This window comes from Benincasa hispida, chromosome 9 (genome assembly GCF_027475165.1).
Source record: "Benincasa hispida cultivar pf3 chromosome 9, pf3_genome.v1.1, whole genome shotgun sequence".
In the NCBI taxonomy this organism is placed as follows: domain Eukaryota; kingdom Viridiplantae; phylum Streptophyta; class Magnoliopsida; order Cucurbitales; family Cucurbitaceae; genus Benincasa; species Benincasa hispida.
Genome location: NC_143486.1, coordinates 93,837,921 through 93,858,798, shown reverse-complemented (window position 1 = coordinate 93,858,798; position 20,878 = coordinate 93,837,921). Strand labels below are relative to the sequence as shown.

Genomic DNA, 20,878 nt, shown 5'->3' with positions numbered 1-20,878 from the left:
TGAAACATATTTGTCCATTAAATTCATAAGGTCAACAAGACAATAAACAAGCAAACATGGAGGGATTTGATTTCTTTGGTTTAAAAGTGATGTGTTACCATAATATCTCATTTGGATCACGTCAATAATGAAAGATACTTAATTGACATCAAATTTCACTTTTAGTGTAAAATCCTTTTATTTATTTATTTATTATTAAATTTTGACCCATAAGGTTTTTATTTGGATATTTTCTATCAAACACAAATAAGTCACCAACAATAACATTACATCCATATATGTTTTCTTTTTAATAAATAATTCATTATATAAAGTTGAAAAAACTATCGATGCGAGTTGAGCTAATTCTTAAAAAGTTTGTCGATAATTTCAATATCTAATAAGCTATATATATACTTGATCCTATTGAAAATAGAATTGTTACATGTAATAAAACAAAGTTACAACTAAAATATAGACTCAATTGTAGTTAAGACATAAATTATTGACTAATAGATTAGAGGTTTGAATATCTCATCTCATATGTATTGTCGAACTAAAATTAGTATTATTTATCCACAACGATAATGATAAGATAAATTAACAAAGTGATTATACACTATAATAATAATAATAATAATAATAACGACAACAACAACAAATGATGTGTTTGAGGCACAGACTATCCTAATACTATAATAACAACCTCTTGCTACTAAATACTATTTTGTATTCCCCAATTAGCAACACTATTATTCCCTAACTAACAACAATATTTCAAAACCCCCATTTACTACAATTTTTACTATTTTACATTCATCATTTTTTTTTTATTATTTACTACAACATTTACTATTTAATTCTCAAACTAAAATAGTTAAATACATATTATTATAATCTAAACTAAAATAATCTATATCTCAAATACAAACTATTATAACCATCTATAATAACTATCTCTTTGCCTAAAGTGATCATCATATCCAAAAAGAAAAACAAATAGATATATAAATATTAAAATATCAGGAAGAAATGATTAAAAAGAAGCAAATTGCTAAACATAAATTCCAATATTCTACGCTCTGGTTGGGTACGTAAAACCATGGAATTTTGTGGCCGGGATACCCGTTTCGGAAATGTCTGTTCATAGCCTCCGGCAAAGAAACCACAATCGTCGGCCGGTGGAGCTTCTAATTGGATTGTCTTTGGAGTCCACTTCTCTTCGAGGTAAGTCAGATTGGTTTTGTATCGGAGCAGACACTGATCTGTAACGGTATAAAGTTCTGCGACTGTTTTTTGTGGATTTGAATTTTGATTTTGATTTGGATTTGGGGATGGGATGGGATAGGATGGAGTTTGTTTCTCAGCTTTGGTTTCTTCGATATGTAGGCTTCAACGAGCCACCACTGCAATCGGTTTTGGGGAAGGAACACTGGGTTTAAGAGTTGAGTTCTGCTTTTGGAAGGTGGTTGTGTGATGAGTTCGATGTTACGGCGAGACTGGTTAGCAGATCCAATATATGATTGTTATTCGTGATTGTAGGTCTAAATTTTGGCTTTACGGGGATGGTTTCCTCACTTCTCGTATTGTATTTGACCTGAAGTCGTCCACAACCGTATAGAATTCAGCATTGAAAAGGAATTGTAGTTTTTGGTGGATTTGAATTTGGGTTTTTTTAATTTCACAACCGATGCTGGGTTTGTAATTATTGTATTCTTCAACTTGATTAATTTTTACGATTGGTGGTGGTAACAGCCAGAGTTGGTGCATCACTTCAGACTTCAGTGTTGGGAAGTAATTCAGTTTTTGGAGAATTGATTGCTTTCCTGGGAAGTTACAGGAGATGAAAGTCGAAGTTGTGGGGTTGGAGGTATAATGACTGGAGGGTCATTCGGTCTTCGTACGGGAAGCTATGCATCACTGCATCAACAGCTACAAAATGATGCTTTGCAAAATTCAGCAACATCACTGCTTGTGCACAAGCTTTCGAAAACAAATCTTTCAAGTTCAAGAGAGAGGGAGAGAGTCATTCCCTTGTGTTGTCGATACTTTGGTCGGAGAAGGGTTGCGATGCTCCTCTTGTTTATCCTTGCCCTTTTGGTTTTTGTATTTGGATCCTTTGCAGTCAGTAGAGGTTTGTTCTTTTCTATTTCATTATTGACTTTTGGGGGTATTGCACAATTATCGCATGGATATTATTCTGAACTTATTGGCTGATGACTGCAGTGTAGGACCTACTCTGATTAGATGAATCTAAACACTCAATAGTTAAGCATTTATTTCAGTAATTTGTAGTATCTAAATCTCTGCCTCTACCTCAAGTGAGGCTCTTTGCGGTATGAATTTGAGACCAAGACATTAGCTTAATTTCACCTCTGAGTTTGAATATATACCTTGCATACACGGAGCTTTGCTCATTTGTTGCACAGTGGTTAATTTGATTATTATTAAATTTATCATGGAATTTTAAAACCATGTGTCATTTGGCTTTTTATGTGTGTGTGTGTGTGTATTGTGTCAACGATTGCTTGCAGCAATAATAACATCGTGTGTTTAGTTGTTTCATCTGCTGTTTTGTGGTTTCCCTTGTGATGATTGACCAGATAGCGGTGATTTAAAGGCACCTTATGAAGAAACTACAATAAGACATTTGATAAATCCTGCTGTTCCAATAACAGAAAACTTCAAGGATTTTATAACATCTACACATGGGAATATGATTGAAAGAACTGAAGTTTCATCTCTGCTTCCTCCTTTCCCTCATCCAAATCGTTCTTTAGTCTCTTATTTTTTTCCTCGACATTCCCTTCCATCACTGCATCCATGCAGAAACTTTGCGCTTCCTCCTCCAGCTCCAGCAAACGGAAAGCGGACTGGAGCACGTCGTAAGTTTTAGTTATTTTATGATTTTTTTTTCATGTCTACCATGATCTGTACAATTTATTCACCCTCCTGTTAGAAATTCTGATTTCTGTTCTCTTAAATAATTTTTCCAGCTTGTCCGGTATGTTATATCCCTGTGGAGCAGGCTATTGCTAGTATGCCAATTGCACCATCAATTTCTCCTGTACTACGTAATTTAACATATATTCACGACAGAAATCCAATAAAAACAGAACCACATGGGGGGTCTGATTTTGGTGGATATCCTTCTTTAAGACAAAGGAATGATTCTTTTAATATAAAAGAGTCAATGACAGTACACTGTGGGTATGTTTTCCTTTCTACCTGTTTTCATGTACTGATTTAATAAGTAGTGATGATTACTGTTCCAAAGATTTAAAATTTGATTTTCATCATACATGTATTCTTAGTTCCTAAAATGTTAAATTTGTTTGTTGTTGTAAATGCATACATTCTTGTCTTCTGCTCTCCTGTACTTATTAGATTTGTTAAAGGAAGTAAACCTGGTAATCAGAGTGGTTTCGATATTGATGAAGCCGACCTTTTGGAGTTGGAGGAGTTTCATGAGGTCATTGTTGCATCAGCCATATTTGGTATGGTGTCGCATCGCAATAGTTTTCTTTCACCTTCTTTCTATGGACGTGGTTCTTTTTGTGACTACTATTTTCATTTCCCTTTTTTCTTTTCGAAGGGAACTATGATGTATTACAACAGCCTATTAATATTAGTGAAGAATCAAAAAGATTTATTCCTTTCTACATGTTCATTGATGAAGAAACAGAAGCGTATATGAAGAATTCTAGCCTCTTAGATAGCAGAAAGAGGATTGGCTTGTGGAGAATCATTGTAGTTCATAATGTTCCTTATGCTGATTCGAGACGTAATGGCAAGGTTAGTTAAATTCTTTCCCTCTCCCCAATTTGTTCCTTTCCACACCTGTGCCAAAAATTTGAGTCTTCCAACAGTATATTGGTTTCAAGAATTCTTTAGGTTGATTTTTTCAACATGTGAGAAGATTGTTTCTTGTATTGAATCATTTTTTCTGCAAGGTTAGACTAAATAAATGTTCCATGAAATTGTTTGCGTGGGCGGATATGAGGCTTAAATGCAGCAAAGAGTATGTTGTAGATTACTTATATCTAGGCAGGCACTATTTTTTTTACTCCCCCAAAAAAAAGTAAAAAAAAAAAAAAAAGGGATGTTTAGACTGAGATGAATAGAAGTAAAACTGGAATGCGGTCATACAAAATCAAAGGATGAACATAAAGAACTGAATTCACAAAAAAAGGAAAAAAAAAAAAAAAGCTCCAAGAAGTAATGATCAAGTTCAGAAACAAAGGTAATAATAGAAAGGATTGATCATGTGGACCCAAAGTGAATCACTAAAATGATGTAGAATCTAAACACTCAAAATCCTCCTATTTGTCTCTAACTAAATATTCAAATAGCCAAAAATCTAGCCTGCCATAGAAGGAGGATGTAAGGTTACATACTCCATCATACCATCGCAAATCTGAGAAGGAGCCAGCATCTACTCCAAAAAAGTCGAAGAACCTGGTCCTAACCTAAATCTGAACAGCAAATGCTTATCTCCAAAGCATTAATTTACCAGCTTGAATGCATGTATTTTTATTGGCATCATTTTTCATGATCTGCCAAATATAACTCTGATAAAATATATACCATTTTGTAGCTTAAAACTCTTGGGATGCTTTGATCTTGGTCATTTTGTGGATTCTTGGGTTGAGAACGTTGTTAAATAATTAACATGTTGTATGAATATGAATGCTGATGATAATTGAAACTCAGTTCACTCCATAGCCCCATTTAGAAACCTACTACTTTTCCCTTTTTCTAATGATAACACTATGGCCGTGCACATGTTACGGAGTGGCATCCTTGTTGGCCTTGATATAGACTTTTTTTGTTCAAACTTTTTGAAGTTCGGTTCTTTGTTTCTTCTTTCTGCAACAGGAACTCCCTTATTATCCTTACAGTTGTGATTTGATGCATAGGCGACAATTTTGTTTCTATTCATTTCTCAGAAGTGGAAGGAGCATAAATCGTGATTGCCTATTTTTCTCTATTAGCTTATGTCTTGTGTTTCCCACGATGCATTGATAATGAAAGATCTTAATTTGGTTTTGACACTTTCAAATATTCTTTTATTAATGTAAGAAGAATAGAGGTTAATTGGGTAATTAGATAATAATATTCTAGATTAATTCCCTTTTTACTCCCACTTGTAGTAAAACTCTATAAATAGGAACTTTCCTCTCTTGTATGAAATACATTATTCACTCTAATAAAAGATCAACAGTCTTGATTCTTGGAGAGAATTCTCCTTTTATCTCCTTTAAGCTACATCAATTGGTATCAGAGCAACTGCCTGGGACAAGATTGACTGCCGCTGGTGGAAGACCGGGAAACTCTTGGCGACGTTGATCACAAGAGGGAGCTTCGTGAGTTATGCTCGTTGCCAAACAACACACATCTAATTAGGGGGAACCCTTGAAATTCCAAGAAAGAAAGAAGAAACCAAGGATTTTTCAAGATTTTGTAAGAATGTTATTCCCGACCAAAAAAGGCGTCCAAGAAAAAAAAAATACAACAATTGGTATGGGCAAGAAAATCAAATTTATTAGAAAAAAGAGTGCTGGAATTCTGACTCAAGTGATTGCGAAGAAGAATTTCAACATACTAATTTTGCCTATGCTCGATTTTCTCAATGAACCTATCATTATCCACATTGGAAGTTTGATTTTAGTGATTCTGATGATGTATCAAGGGCAGTTTGGGACGGAATAAGAAGGCAACAATATCAAAAAAGGGCTCAAAGATCCAATCAAACCCATTTTTCAAGATATCAACGTAAAGATTGGGAGTTAGATGAATTAAAGAATCATCAAGAATCATCAAGAATGGATTTTGCTAGCCCAAGAAAAACGTTCAAGACTCAAAATTACTCTTTTCGTTATGAAACACGATCAAGAAAGGTTGATTTAAGAGAATCAATGGCTGAGTCCTATACCCATCATGAGATTAAAACATATTTGAGAATCCAACAAAATGACTACTTAGATCCTATAGCATTGGAGGAAATAAAGAAAACAACAAAAGAAATCCAATGTTCATTGAGAAAAATGACTCAACATATTGATCAACTATCAATTCATTTGCAAGAGTTCAAGAACGAATTGATTTCATATACCGAAGAAAAAACAAAAGAATCATGGTTGGAAAATTTTCAAATAGAAAATCTTGAAGATAAAAATGAAGAAAACCAAGAATTTGAAGATGTTGATTTGGAAATAGTTTCAAATGAAGAAGAAAAATCCAATGAAGAAGATGAAAAAGAAGTATCAAACACCGAGCAAAAATCGAACAAGAACAATGACACACTGATTGGGGTGGAAATGGATCACCAAACTGTCAAAGAACTTGAAGCGAATGATAAAGAAGACGTGATGCTTGAATAATTTTTCTTGGAAGGTGGTTTTTCAGTGATTGGTCCTTTGAATATGGTTTGAATGAGCTTGAAGGAAACATCTTTTTTGGGGTTATGCCCGATGAAGAAGTTCATCTTTTGGTGGCAATATTAGATTTTTTGTCTCGAATTTATACCTTAAATCATAATATTTTTGTTCAAAATGTAGGAGGTTGGTTTGGTCATAATCCGTTGAGCAAGTTTATTTCATTCCTTGTTTGCTTTATAATTTTTTCCTTTTTAAAACTCGAGGGCGAGTTTTCTTTTTGGAGGGGTAGAATGATGTAAGAAGAATAGGGGTTAATTGTGTAATTAGATAATATTCTAGATTAATTCCCTTTTTACTCCACTTGTAGTAAAACTCTATAAATAGGAACTTTCTCCACTTGTATGAAATACATTATTCATTCTAATAAAAGATCAACAATCTTGATTCTTGGAGATAATTCTCCTTTTATCTCCTTTAGGCTACATCAATTATTTTCATCTTAAAAACTTTTTCAAGATCCATTTTACTTTCCTTTGTTAAGTTTATGTGTAGATTTAACAAAAATTTTATGCTGTCCATTTTTAAACTCATCGCCAAACTCTACATGGAGTTTAAAAGTGTGTGCTTAAGGTTTTTTGTTGGATGCAATACTAAAATTTAACAATAAAGATGATATGAGTTCTTATGTAAACTTCATGGAATAACACGCAACATTTGAACTTATGAGAAGAGTAACTGTGAAAGCTATCTTTTTTGTTAGATGCAATAAAAAATTTAACAATAAAGATAAAATGAATTCTTATGGAGAGTTCATGGGTAAAACAGAACATTTAAATTTATGAGAACCAAAATAGAGTAATTGTGGAAGTTGAGAGATCAAAAGAATATTAAAAGTTTAAACCTTATTTTATTATTGTTACTTTATCATCATCATTTTTATGCTTTGTAACCATTGAGGTTCCGATGATCCAGAGTCAAATTAGATGGCATATTTAGTCATTCTGTTTTGGGACATTGAAATGCATCCTCTAAAGATCCAAGACATTCATAATCCCCATCCAGACAATGCAAAGTAAATATGCCCATAACATGTTGGAGATAGGAAGAGAGCAATTGGACTTCTATATATCTAGATGTTGGTTGGCAACGTGGAAAGAAACAAGAGAACCTGGAAGATAAAATGATAGACAAATGAGAGATCCCAATTGATAAAATTACTTCTTTTTTATTTTTTAAGATTAGTTAGTAAGACTGAACTTAGCGCCAAAGTTAACATCATTCATAGGGTCCTGAGAACATATACTCTTTAGATTTAAATCTTACGCAGTCAGTTTCTGGATTGAAGGTACTTTACTACTTAAAAATTAATCAACAGATGTTTTCATCCCTTTTAAACGAGGTCAATATATTAACAGGTTATATAGGTTTTTGTGTTTTTGTTTGGAACTGTGATGGAATGTGATGGGTTCATTAGGTTTTACTTGATCTAATTGTGCAGATTCCCAAGCTTCTTCTGCATAGGCTTTTCCCTAACATTCAATACTCAATATGGATTGATGGAAAACTTCAGCTTGTTGTGGATCCATTTCAAATTCTTGAGAGGTACGTCCAATGTTCTATTTTCTGTGGGCTTTCGGACTTCTAAAGCATGAAATTCTAAGTTGCTCACTTTTAAGCTTCTCACTTGCATTCTATAATAAATTACTTCCTTGTTGTCCCATAGCATGGCCGTTATTATGCCAATTATTTTTCTTTTTTCAATTTTCTGCATCCATCTACATTTATTTTTGGATCCTGGTCAAATGAGAGGTAATTTTGAAACCCGTGGAGTTTGGAGGGTTAGGTATAGGCAATCTTAGTGAGCCACTATTAGCAAAATGGTTGTGGCACTTCTTCATAGAGTCACATGTTGATGTTGTATAGGATCAGAACGAGTAATTTCAAGTGGTGAGTTTAAGGGTTGAAACAAAAACCTCTAGATTACTATTGCTTTGGGTTTTCCTTTATTCTCTAAGTTCATTAAATGCTTGGTTGGGGATGTTCAAATACTTTACTTTTGGGAGGATTCTTGGATGAAAGACATGGGTTTTGTTTCTGCAACTTTATCATTTTTCAGTTAAGTCCCTGCACTTGGTGGCTTATGTATTACCTTCCTCTTATAGTTCCTCACTTTCTTTGGGCCTTTGCTTTCCCCTCACTGACCAAGAGATCTCGGAGGTGGTCAGTGAGGGAATGATGAAGGCCCAAAGAAAGGAGGCTTTGGAGGTAAGTGGAAATCTTGGACTTGGAGTTGCATCAGGTTTGTTAAGTGCTCCATCCTTGTCAATGGTAAACCAATGAGAAGGATTTGTGCATCAAGAGGTTTTAGACGAGATGATCTGCTCTGTCCCTTTCATTTCCTCTTGGTGGTGGTCATTCTGACCAATATTATTTCAAAGGGGGTGGAGGGGGCAACATTGGTAAAGGCTTTCAAATTGGAAAAGAAAAAGTCGTCCTTTCTTACCTCCAATTTGTCAACATACAATTTTCTTCTATTTTGGAAGAGAGGAGTCCTTTTTTATTATGATCCAAGTCTTATGGTTTTTTAGGCCATTTCAGGTTTGAGGATTTATTGAGGCAAATGTCAGATTTTAAGGCTAAATTGTGACTTGCACAAGCTAGGCAAGTTGGCTTCCTTTGTGGGTTGTGAGTTGGGTACTTTCCCCTTTTTTGATGTAGATCTTCTCCTTTGGTCAAAACCTCAAAAGTCTCTCATTTGGGAGCTTTGTCATTGGTAAGAATTATAAGAGGCTTGTCTCGGATTTCTTTTTATATATATATTTTTTATAAGAAACATTTCATTGATTATAACACAGGGGCAACCCCACGCCTAAAGGTGATTACAGTATAACCTTCTAATTTGAAACTAAAATATTACCAAAAAAAATAATCTGAAACTAAATAAGATAAACTAAAATTGAGTATAGGGTGCTTTGTTTTGCACCAATAAAAAGCAGTAGATAAATCTAAGTCACTAAAATTGTCAAAAGATGAAAATTAGCCTTTGAAAAGACGACCATTACGCTCTCCCCAAAGATCCCAGAAGAAAGCACGAATGATAGCCAACCAAACCATCTTTTTGGTACCACCAAAAGGATGATCCATCAATAAGGAAGCAAAGAGATCATAGCTAGTATTAGAACATACTAGAGACCACCCAAAAGTTTTCAATATAATATACTAGAAGCGCGAGGCAAAAGAACAATGCATTAATAAATGAGCTAGAGTCTCTTCATGGCATTGGCACATGATGCTCCAAGAAGGAGAAAGAGACTAAAGATATTCGTCTTTGTAACTGGTGAGCAATATTAACCACAACAAGACTAAACTCTCACAGGAAAGTTTTTATTTTCTTAGGATAACGATCACAAAAGGCTCGGTTGTACCTGTTGAAACTAAGGAACTTATGTGAGTTGTTTATAGTCCCAGGGGTATGATAGTAATTTACTTTACCCCAATTTTCTTTCCTTTTTGTATTAAGGCTTGTTGCAGCCATGTAAACCTTGTGTCTTCTATTTCTATCTTTTAACATGGTATCAAAGCATGGTGGCGAAACCCTAATCGTTGTCGAGGAAAACCAACCGGTGCAAGATAACATTAGGTCTTCACGACCCCTACTTCCGCCACCGCCGCTGATGGAACCTCTGACTGCAGCCGCCATCATCAAGAACGCCACCATTGATGTTGTTGCCATTATTGTCCAAGCCACCGTTGACCAGTATCTTCCATCCCTACACATACGTCTGCCGCAACATTCGATTGAAAACCCTAGTGCGGCCGCTTTCTTCACCAATGCCACCATCGTTGATTTTGGTCCTGCCACCGGTAGCCGCTTCATCCAACCATCAGAATCTGAAACCGGTGCTGTTGAGTCTTTCGCCCACCAAAGAGGCAAGTCACAAGCTGCGTATGATGTGCCGGCTACGAGCTACAGTCCAACTCCTAAACAGTTGCCAGCCGCATACCTGCCGCCGTCGAGATTTCTTTCTCCTGGATCTATCTCCGGCAATGGTTTAATAACAGTTGGCTAATCTTCAGGCGAGTTTTCAACAACAAATCGCTGCTCTTGGAGTAGCCCTAAGCGTTTCCACAAACTTAAATTCAAGCGTATTGAATTCATATGTTCCTTCCGGTCTACCGATGTATCCAGAGAATCCAGTAACCTCTTTCCCTACTTTAACTACTGCAAACTATTTGTCTGGATCTATGGGAAATTCCACAAGCTTAGTTGCAGGAGAAAAGTTAAATGGCCAGAATTATTTCTCTTGGTCTCAATCCATCACAAGTTTGGGTATCTAACTAGTGAGATACCTAGACCTAGACAAGGGGACCTTAAGAGTGCATTTGGAAAAGAGAAGACTCCTTGCTACGATCACTGCTGATTAATAGTATGGAGCCTCAGATAGGGAAACCATGTTGTATGCTGCAATTGTTCAAGATATCTGGAATGCAGTTCAGAAATTATATTCTAAGAGGCAGAATGCATCTCGTCTTTACACTCTACATAAACAAGTTTACGAATGCAAACAGGGGACGATGGATGTCACTTCATACTTTAATAAATTGTCCTTAATTTGGCAGGAGATGGACTTGTGTCATGAAATTGTTTGGGATTGTCCTTGTGGAAGTAGATCATGTATATGATTTCCTAGTTGGTTTGAACTCCAAATTCGATGCAGTACAAGGTCGTATACTGGGAGAAAGACTTATACCCTCTTTTATGGAAGTGTGTTATGAGGTTCACTTTGAAGAAGACAGATCCGGTGCTATGAACATCACAATTGTGTCTACTACTGATTCAGCTGCTTTTAGTGCGAAATTATTTGGCAATGATGGTGACAAGCAAAATGGGAAACAAACTCCAGTGTGTGAACATTGTAAGAAACTATGACATACAAAGAAATAGTGCTGGAAATTACATGGTAGACCACCGAATGGCAAACGATGCCCTCCGAATGACAAGCCCAATCCTGGTCGGGCTCTTGTGAGTGAATCTGCAAGTACTTCTCAGCCACAACCTCAGATGAATTGTCAAAATGACTCTGCTATCTCTTCCATTGGGGCAATAGCTCAATCAGGTACATCATAATCCTTAAGTCTCCTAAGTATAAATGAAATAAACCATGGATACTTGATTCAGGGCCTACAAATCATTTAACTTGGTCGTCTGATAACTTTTTATTGTATCCCCCATGTGATGGTAATGAAAAGATCAGAATTGCAAATGGGTCTTTTGCTCCTATTGCGGGCAAGGGTCATATTTCTCCCTTCTATGGTTTAACTTTATAGAATGTGCTACATGTACCTAAAATATCTTATAATCTCTTATCTATTAGTAAGATAACCAGAGATCTCAATTGTCAAGTTGCCTTCTCATCAGATAATGTTTTCTTTCAGGACTTGAACTCGAGAATGACGATTGGCATTGTCCAACACAATAGGGGACTCTACTTCCTTGATGGTGATGCTTCTTCTAGGAACAATTATAGGACTAGTTTGTTATCTTCTTATTTTTCAACTTCAGAAAAAGATTGTATGTTGTGGCATTTTTGCCTTAGTCATCCAAATTTCCAATATATGAAATTTTTATTTCCTCGTTTATTCAATAAAGTTGATGTCTCTTCTTTGTCTTGTGATGTGTGCATTCATGCAAAATAACATAGGGTCACCTTTCCTTCTCAACCTTACAAACCTTCTCAGTCCTTTACTCTTTATTCGTAGTGATGTCTGAGGCCCCTCTAGTGTTACCACTTCTTCAGGAAAGCGGTGGTTCGTGACCTTTATCGATGATCATACCCGTCTTACGCGAGTCTTTCTACTCACTGACAAATTAGAGGTTTCATTGATATTTTAACAATTTTACACCACCATTGAGACTCAGTTTAATACCAAAATTGTTCTTCGAAGTGACAATGGTTGTGAATTTCTCAATAATGCCCTTAATGAATTTTTGTTTTATAAAAGCATTGTTCACCAAAGTTCGTGTACCTATACCCTTCAACAGAATGGGGTGGTTGAAAGGAAAAATCTTCATCTCCTCGAGGTTGTCCGGTCTCTCATGCTGTCTTCTTCTCTTCCATCTTATTTGTAGGGAGATGCAGTTCTTACTACAACTCATTTTATTAATCGAATATCTTCCAGTCCTCTAACTCCAAACTCCTCTTGAATTCCTCAAGGAGTCATACCTGACCACACGGCTTATTCCTGGTGTTCCTCTCCGGGTTTTTGGGTGCTCTGTCTTTGTCCATAGTCATGGCCTTAACCAAACTAAGTTTACCTTTCGTGCTCAAACGTGTGTCTTCCTTGGGTATCCCCTTCACCAGGGAGGTTATAAATGCTTCCCTCCTTCTTCCTGAAAGTACTTCATCTCCATGGATGTCACATTTCTTGAGGATAAACCCTTCTTCCCTGTTAGTCATCTTTAGGGGGGAGAGTACTAGTGAAGAGACTAATTGGTCAACATCCTCAGTCCCTATTGATCTTCCTGAACCTATACCTACTAAACATGTCCCTTGGCTAACATACTACAAGAAGAATCTCATAAAGAAAATAGTGTCCCTTACTGTTCTGCTGGCTTCAGTCCATGAATCTTAACCAACATAAGCTCAAGGTACTAATGAATGTGTCCCTGACAATAACAACTTGTGTGTTGAGGATGATATCGTTGATGTAACTAAGAATGACAGGACTGATGTGTTGATTCCAGAAAATATCAGGGTAGCTGATAGTGATGAGACTACAAAAGGAACACAAGAGAGTGAGACTCTATCTCAAGCTGAAAGTTGTGATCAAAATCCTACTACAGGTGGGAAAGCAAATGAGAAGTTAGACAAACCTGGGGATTATGATGTTTCTCTTGACATGCCCATTGCCTTGAGAAAGGGCATCAGGTCTTGCACTAAGTATCCTATGTATAGCTTTCTATCTTACAGTAATCTGTCTTCTGAGTTCAAGGCTTTCACTACCAGTCTTGACACAACAACAATACCAAAAAACATGTAGGTGGTTATAGAAATTCCTTAGTGGAAGACTACCGTTATGGAAGAAATGAGGGTTCTTGAAAAAAAATAATACGTGGGACCTTGTTGCTCTCCCAAAAGGGCACAAAACAGTTGGGTGCAAGTGGGTATTTACTTTGAAGTATAAATCTGATGGAACTCTAGACAAGTACAAGGCCAGACTTGTAGTGAAAGGGTTTACTTAGACCTATGGGGTAGACTATTCAGAAACTTTCTCTCCGAAGTTAAACACGATTTGGGTTCTTCCCTCTGTTGCAGTAAATAAAGTGGCCTCTCCACCAACTTGATGCGAAAAATGCTTTTCTAAATGGTGAATTAGAAGAAGAGGTGTATATGAGCCCTTATCCAGGTTTTGAAGCTCAGTTTGATCATCAGGTGTGCAAACTTAGGAAGTCTTTGTATGGTTTGAAACAGTCCCCAAGAGCTTAGTTTGACAGGTTTACTACCTTTGCTAAGTCCTGAGAGTTCACTCAGGGATACTTTGATCATACATTATTCACAAAAAGGTTAGTGTCTAGAAAAATTGTTGTCGTAATCGTATATATGGATGATATTTCAGGAGATGATGCTGTTGAGATCACCAAACTGAAAAAGAAAATGGCAGACGAGTTTGAAATTAAAGTCCTTGGGAATCTAAACTATTTCTTTGGAATGGAAGTGGCCAAATCAAGGAAAGGGATTTCTGTCTCACAACAAAAATACACTTTTGACCTTTTAAAGGAAACAGGCATGACTGGATGTAAACCTGCTGACACTTCTATAGAATTCAATGCTAAACTGGGAGATTTTGTTAATAAAGCTCCTATTGATAAAGAGAGGTATTAGCGTCTAGTGGGAAAACTAATTTACTTATCACATACCAGACTAGACATTTTCTATGTTGTCAACGTAGTCAGTCAGTTTATGCAGGTACCTTATGAAGAACATATGGAAGCCGTTGATCAAATTCTAAGATATTTGAAAAGCACTCCTAGTAAAGGTCTAATGTTCAGAAAAACGATAGGAAATGCATTGAGGCTTATATCGATTATGACTGGGGAAGATCAGTTATTGACAGAAAGTCAACCTCGGGATACTGTACCTTTGTGTGGGGTAACCTGGTCACTTGGAGAAGTAAGAAGCAAAGTGTTGTTGCTAGAAGCAGTGTTGAGGCTGAATACAGAGTTATGAGTTTGAGAATTTGGGAAGAAATCTGGTTGAAGAAAGTATTGTCCGATCTTCATCAAGATGGTGTTTTACTGATGAAACTCTATTGTGATAATAAAGCAGATATAAGTATAGCCAATAATCCAGTACAACATGATCGTACGAAACATGTGGAGATTGATAGACACTTTATAAAAGAGAAACTGGACAATGGCAGTATTTGTATTCCGTATATTCCATCAAATCAACAAGTTGCTGATGTTCTCATTAAAGGGTTACTCAAGCAAAATTTTGACTCATGTGTTAACAAATTGGATCTGTTTGACATCTACGCCCCAACTTGAGGGGGAGTGTTGAAACTAAGGGATTTAGGTGATTGTTTATAGTTTCGGGGGTATGATAGTAATTTACCTTATCCTAATTTTCTTTCATTTTTTGTATTAAGGCTTGTTGGAGCCTATAAATAAGAACCCTTGTGTATCTTTCATATTATGTTAAAAAAAATAAAAAGGAGACTTTCTATCGTAGTTTTTTCTCCCCGTTCTAGGGTTTTCCACATAAACCTTGTGTCTTCTATTTCTATCTTTTTACAGTACCCACGAGATTTGACAGAAAAAGACGAATATGGATTAAGAGACCAAGATAAGAGTTGAGACAAGAACACAATCTAACTAAGGATAAAAATTGGGATAAAAAAGCCCACTCAAGAGTCTCTAAATCATTAAGATGAAGATGGCAACGAAGGTCCAAATCCTAAACCTCTAAATCTGCAAACCACATAGAAGCTATCATGACGGTAGGAAAGATTGCTAGACAAAAGAGACGAGGAAAAGCATTAGATAGAGGACTACAACTAAGCCAAGAATCCGAACAGCCATCAAAATCAATCGTTTGACAAATATACCGCCAAGAAGATTTTGATAAACCATAGCGAACTATAGTGGGCCAAATACAATCAGTCGAATAAAATTTAGCAACAATAAACGAATTCCAGAAAGCATCATGCTTATGAATGAAGCGTGTTATCCATTTAACCAAAAGAGTAACATTACAATGACGAAAGTTACTCACACCAATATCACCTAATAATTTCGGACGTTGGACAATCTTCCAGTTAACATTGTGTACCCACCATCACCAGAAGAGCCTTCCCAGAAAAAATCTCAAATCAATTTATCAAGCCTCCTAATGACTTCAGAAGGAGTATGATAAATGGAGAAGAAATAAGTAGGCATGCTAGAAAGCGTAGCCTGAATAAGCATGTGTTGATCACCCTTAGATATAAAAGCATACTTCCAATTGTGTAGCTTAAGTTGTATCTGTTCAACAACTGGTTTCCAAAAGCTTATAGAATTGCAATTTCATAAGGTAAGTAGAAGGCTAGCTACCTTGTGCTTACACCCATAGGTTTTCAACATCCAATCCAAATTCGACTCAATAATATTGATTCCCAATAGTTCACTCTATGAAAAATTAATTTTCAAACCAGAAGCACTTTCAAAGATGCAAACAACCTAAAAAGATGAGTCTGAGCTGTGGGATCCGCAGTGAACAATAGATTATCGTCAACAAATTGAACATGAGTCAATTTAAAAGAGGACATACCAATAGGATGATAAGCAATAAAGTTGTCCTAACCTCTATGTTATGGGATACGGGAGATGTGCTTTGGTAGGCTTTATTTATTTATTTATAATCTTGTTGCTATTTTGTGAGGAGTTAAGTTGGAGGGTAATAGTAGGGTTTTTTAAGTGCCGAGACATCTTTAGAGGAGGATTGAGAGGTTGTGAAGGTTTAATGCTTCTTCATATGGTCATTTGTTAATCAGACTTTTTGTAGTTATCAGCTTGGTTTTATTTTTTTGGATTGGAGACTACTGCTCTAGGTAGTTCGGAAACTCTTTTTGTGGGTTTGTTTTTTGTATGCCCTTAATACATCCTTTCATCTGCTCATTGAAAGCTTGATTTCTTATAAAGAAACTGTTACAAATAAAAGAGTAGGGAAGAGAATAACAACACAGTTACGCGGAAACCTAGTACGAGGAGAAAAACCACAATATAGAGACTTTTCTTATTATTTTTAATCTGATACACTGAATACATAGGGACACACTCTATAAATAGACAGTAGGAAACCCTAGGGGTCTACATAATTACATAAACGCCCCTAGGTTAATTACCCTATTTTCAACAAAAACATTTACGACTTTCTTTGTGTGGATGTAATGACTGCAGTGCCGAAAAGGTTAGAGATAGTGGCAGTTTTTTCATTTGCTTTCTCAGTTTATTCATAATGATGTTGGGGACAGGTGGGAGACCTGTTTTTGGGAAGGCAAATGGTTGGGGGATACACCCCTTTATCCTTATACCCTAGCTTATATCACTTATCTTCTCTCAGGAACCACTTGATTGCTTTTATCCTTGGTCAGTCGGACTTGTTACCATCTTAGCTCTGCTTTCCTCCCTCTCCTCTTTTCTCTTTAAGCCCGGACGAAGAGATTCCCGCCTTCGAAATTCATGTCCTTCAAAAGGTTTTTCTTGTAGCTCTTTCATCTAGTGTTTATCCAACCCATCCTTGGGGCGGTTTGGAAAGTGAAAATTTCCAAGAACGTTAGGTTCTTTGTGTGGCAAGTGTTGCACAGAAGAGTTAAGATCTTGGACTGGACTTCAGGGAGAGGGTCTTTAATGGTTGGATTGCTTTATTGTATTTTCTGCAGGAGGGGAGTTGAGGACATGGAACATATCGTGTGGAGTTGTGATTTGCTCGTGTTGTCTGAAGCTTTCTTTTGGGTTTTAAGTTTTAGTTTTGTCAGCCATCGAAGTTGTAGGGAGTCATTTGAGGAGCTTTTCCTCCACCCACCTTTTCGTGATAAAGGGTGATTTTTGTGGCAAGCTGAGGTGTGTGCTATTTTGTGGGGGGTTTTGGGGAGAGAGAAATAACAGTCTTCAGAGGGTGTTAAAGCTCCTTTATCAATGTTTGGATGTTCAAAGATTGTATTCTCCTGCCTCTGGATGGATGCAGAATAATGTTTGAGGGTGAGTCTATTGGCCACCTCTTCATTCATTGTGATGTTGCCCATCGGGCTTGGAACTTCTGGCGGGTCTCATGGGAAATTTGTTTTGTATGCCAAGAAAGACTGATGGTTGCCTTTTGGAGGGTTTGAGTGCTTGGAATCTGAAATGTAAGGCGTGGTGATTGGTAGCTAGACTTCCGGGCTCTCTTGTGGCTTTCGTGGGAGGAAAGGAATGCTCGTTACTTTGAATGTTTTGATTCTTTTTGTAATGTTGTACAAAATACGACATCTTGTTGGATTGCTTTACACAATAGATTCTCTTGTAACTATAGTCTATTGATCACTAAAGATTGGAAGGTTCTTTTGAAGTAGGTGGGGTCCTCTCATCTCAGCCCTTAGGCTGTTTCTATCTTTTTTTATTTTATTTTATTGAATTTACTCCTTTTGAGGTTTCTTATTAAAAAAAATAAATAAAAGTAAAATTCTTTGTTTCTCTTTGGACGTTCATTTCTAGGCTCTTTTTGTAACTATTCGCTTGGCTTGGTCTTATTTCTCGGCTAGTGACTAAGTCCCTTTTTGTAGTTTGGTTCTTTTTCATAGACTTTTCTTTTCTGTATACCCATGTATTCTTTGATTTTTCTCCATGGGAGCCAATTTTTTTTACCAAAAATAAAATAGGTTGGCACAACTTTAATTTGTTTCTCCAATTGTCTTCTTGACTTAACTGAATTAATGAGACAAATAAATGAGATTGTGAGCTTTGTTTGGCTACGGTAATTCAATATTACTAAGGAAATGTGCATTTTTTTTCCAATACATACCTTATTTGATTGTCCAACATTTATTGAACTGTTGGACGCATTTTGTATTATGAATCCAATTTGCACGGGAGATTGTTCAGTTCCAGTAAAAAGCTATCTAAAGATTTGTTGTGGATCTTATTTATTTTCATGTTTTGTGAGTGACCAATAAAATTGAACAATTAAGACCATAATAACAAATGGCCCAGTGTTGCCTTTAGTGGGAAGCTTTGAAAATGCTTGGATGGATCTGTTAAGGCTCATCATTTACAGAAGAATCTTTTTTATGTCCTCTTACATCATATGGTAGTCGACATAATAATGGGTTCTTCCTATTGCTTATACATGATGTTTTCTCATGAATAATTTCTATATATTTTTTGGTTTGATTCTCGTTTGTAGGTTCTATGCTGATGTATGTTTGGGTGCTGATTTAAGCTTTATCACTGCGAAGTATTTTTGACACTGATGTATCATTATGTTAATTATCATGGCAGGTTCTTGTGGCGTCAAAATGCAACTTTTGCAATTTCAAGACACTATAAACGATTTGACGTCTTTGAAGAAGCTGATGCTAATAAGGCTGCTGGAAAATATGACAATTCCTCCATTGACGAGCAGATTGATTTTTATGTTAGCGAGGGGTTAACACCATATTCTTTGGCTAAGCTTCCTATAACTAGTGGTATGCTATTCATTACAAGCACTTGTTCTGTTTTTCCACCCCTGCTTTTTATGTATGCCACCTATCTCTTTATGTTTCACAATTTTTGGCTCTACATTGGGCTTCCTGCAGATGTTCCTGAAGGATGCGTTCTAATTCGAGAACATGTTCCTATAACAAATTTATTCACTTGCCTTTGGTTCAATGAAGTTGATCGTTTTACTTCAAGAGATCAGTTAAGCTTCTCGATGGTGAGAGATAAGATAATGTCTAAAGTCAATTGGAGCCTTAACATGTTCTTGGACTGTGAAAGGCGCAATTTTGTTATACAGGTCTTGAACTCCTTTCTTCTGGTTAGAAAAACAAGCATGCATGCAGCTTAAAAAATTCTAATTAGAATTAAGTATTAACAGAGCATGGTTTAATTTAGGATGTATTTGGAATACATTTTCAAGTGTTTAATTTTAAAAAATAAGTCATTTTAGAAGAAATTGGAGTGTTTGGCACATTTGAAATAGCTTTCAAGTATATTTTAATCAATTTTTTTTATCAAAAGCTTTTAAATAAAAATGAATTTTTTGAAAAATATTTTTTTCTCAAGTCAATCCAAATAGGTCCTAAATTTACTGGAACATATGATTCTATGGACATGTCTTTCAGCTTTTTGCAATATTGAGTTCTAGAACCCTTTTTCCCCCCTTTTTCCCTCTCAACTAGGCTTTTCAATCTTGTTCCAAACCTTTTGTTCTTTGAGATTTGAGAAAAATGTTTCTTGACATTCTGCTCTTTCCTCTTTCACATTTATAGACGTATCATAGAGAACTTCTGGAACACATGCCACCTCCTGCCAGAGCAGTTATCCGTCGTCCTCCACCGGTGCCTGATGGTTATACTGTTTCTAGGCCTCCAGTTCATATTGTTCAAAAGACTCCACCAGTAAAGAGAAATCCTTCCAGGCGAGGAAGAAATGATAAGAGGTCCACTTCAAAGCGGCATCGTAAAGTTATTTCTGGACATAGAGAGGATAATTCGTTCTAATTCAATTCACATTAAAAAAAGAAAGTGTTTTTCTTTTCTTTTTTCCCTTTGACATTTTTAGTTTCATTTTCATTCTCATTCTCATTCTCATTTCCTTAAATTTTACATCTTAATACAGGGAGATCTGGTTTAGATGTAGAGCATTGTTTGATGGGACAAGTTGATACCAATTTTGTACTGGAAATTGTTGATATATATATTATATTGGTTTCTGTTGTAGATATGAAAGTTTCTTCCAGGCCACATATCCATAGATATGCTAAATCTTTCTTGCTACTGACATGGAAGTCCTGAATGCTTCCTTGTGTGCTGGTTTTCTTGCAGAATTCAATTCTGCTTCTTGTTGGTTTTGGACTTCCAGATTCTACCAAACATCTCTGGCTTTTGATAAGGGCAGGGGCATTTGCTGGATTTCGGATGATATCTTCAAAGCCATGTTCAGTCAAGTAAAGATAAATTATTACAACCTTTTTGTTCTCTATCCAAACAGTATGTTCTTTGGAATCTTTTTCTCCCTTGCCAACTTGTTAATATCTAGTAGAGCCTGGGATGAAAAATACTTTGATGTTGCTGTTAGTCTCATAATGAATAAGGTCAAAATATTATTTAATTTTCTTTCTCTTCATATGACAGCTACATAATAACGAGGTGTTTGAGGAGAAGGGGTGGGGTGGGGTGGGGTAGAGTTTTTCTCTTTTTATATATATATAGTAATTGGGGAATTCGAGTTACAGATTTCATAGTCGATGATACATATAAAAATCAGTTGAGCTATGCTCTGTTTAGGTACTAACCCTATT

At 36.1% G+C, this 20,878-nt stretch overlaps 1 protein-coding gene across 4 annotated transcripts; it reads left to right on the top strand.

Annotated features, from left to right (window-relative positions):
* The first annotated feature begins 1,003 nt into the window (after positions 1–1,003).
* Positions 1,004–20,299, top strand: LOC120085624 (tRNA (met) cytidine acetyltransferase, putative (DUF616)). 4 transcript variants are annotated; one of them, XM_039041709.2, is made up of 11 exons: positions 1,018–1,206; positions 1,369–1,481; positions 1,735–2,113; positions 2,583–2,864; positions 2,976–3,189; positions 3,367–3,476; positions 3,575–3,774; positions 7,858–7,961; positions 18,874–19,061; positions 19,173–19,372; positions 19,848–20,299. In XM_039041709.2, the coding sequence occupies exons 3-11, from the start codon at positions 1,855–1,857 to the stop codon at positions 20,076–20,078; spliced, it is 1,788 nt and encodes a 595-aa protein (XP_038897637.2). In that variant the 5' UTR covers positions 1,018–1,206; positions 1,369–1,481; positions 1,735–1,854; the 3' UTR covers positions 20,079–20,299. The 4 variants fall into 4 exon arrangements, with proteins under 4 accessions (XP_038897645.1, XP_038897637.2, XP_038897642.2 ...); XM_090318031.1 differs by having other exon boundaries at positions 1,032–1,206; positions 2,658–2,864; XM_039041717.2 differs by having other exon boundaries at positions 1,004–1,206; positions 1,369–2,113; positions 19,173–19,275.
* Positions 20,300–20,878: the final 579 nt, after the last annotated feature.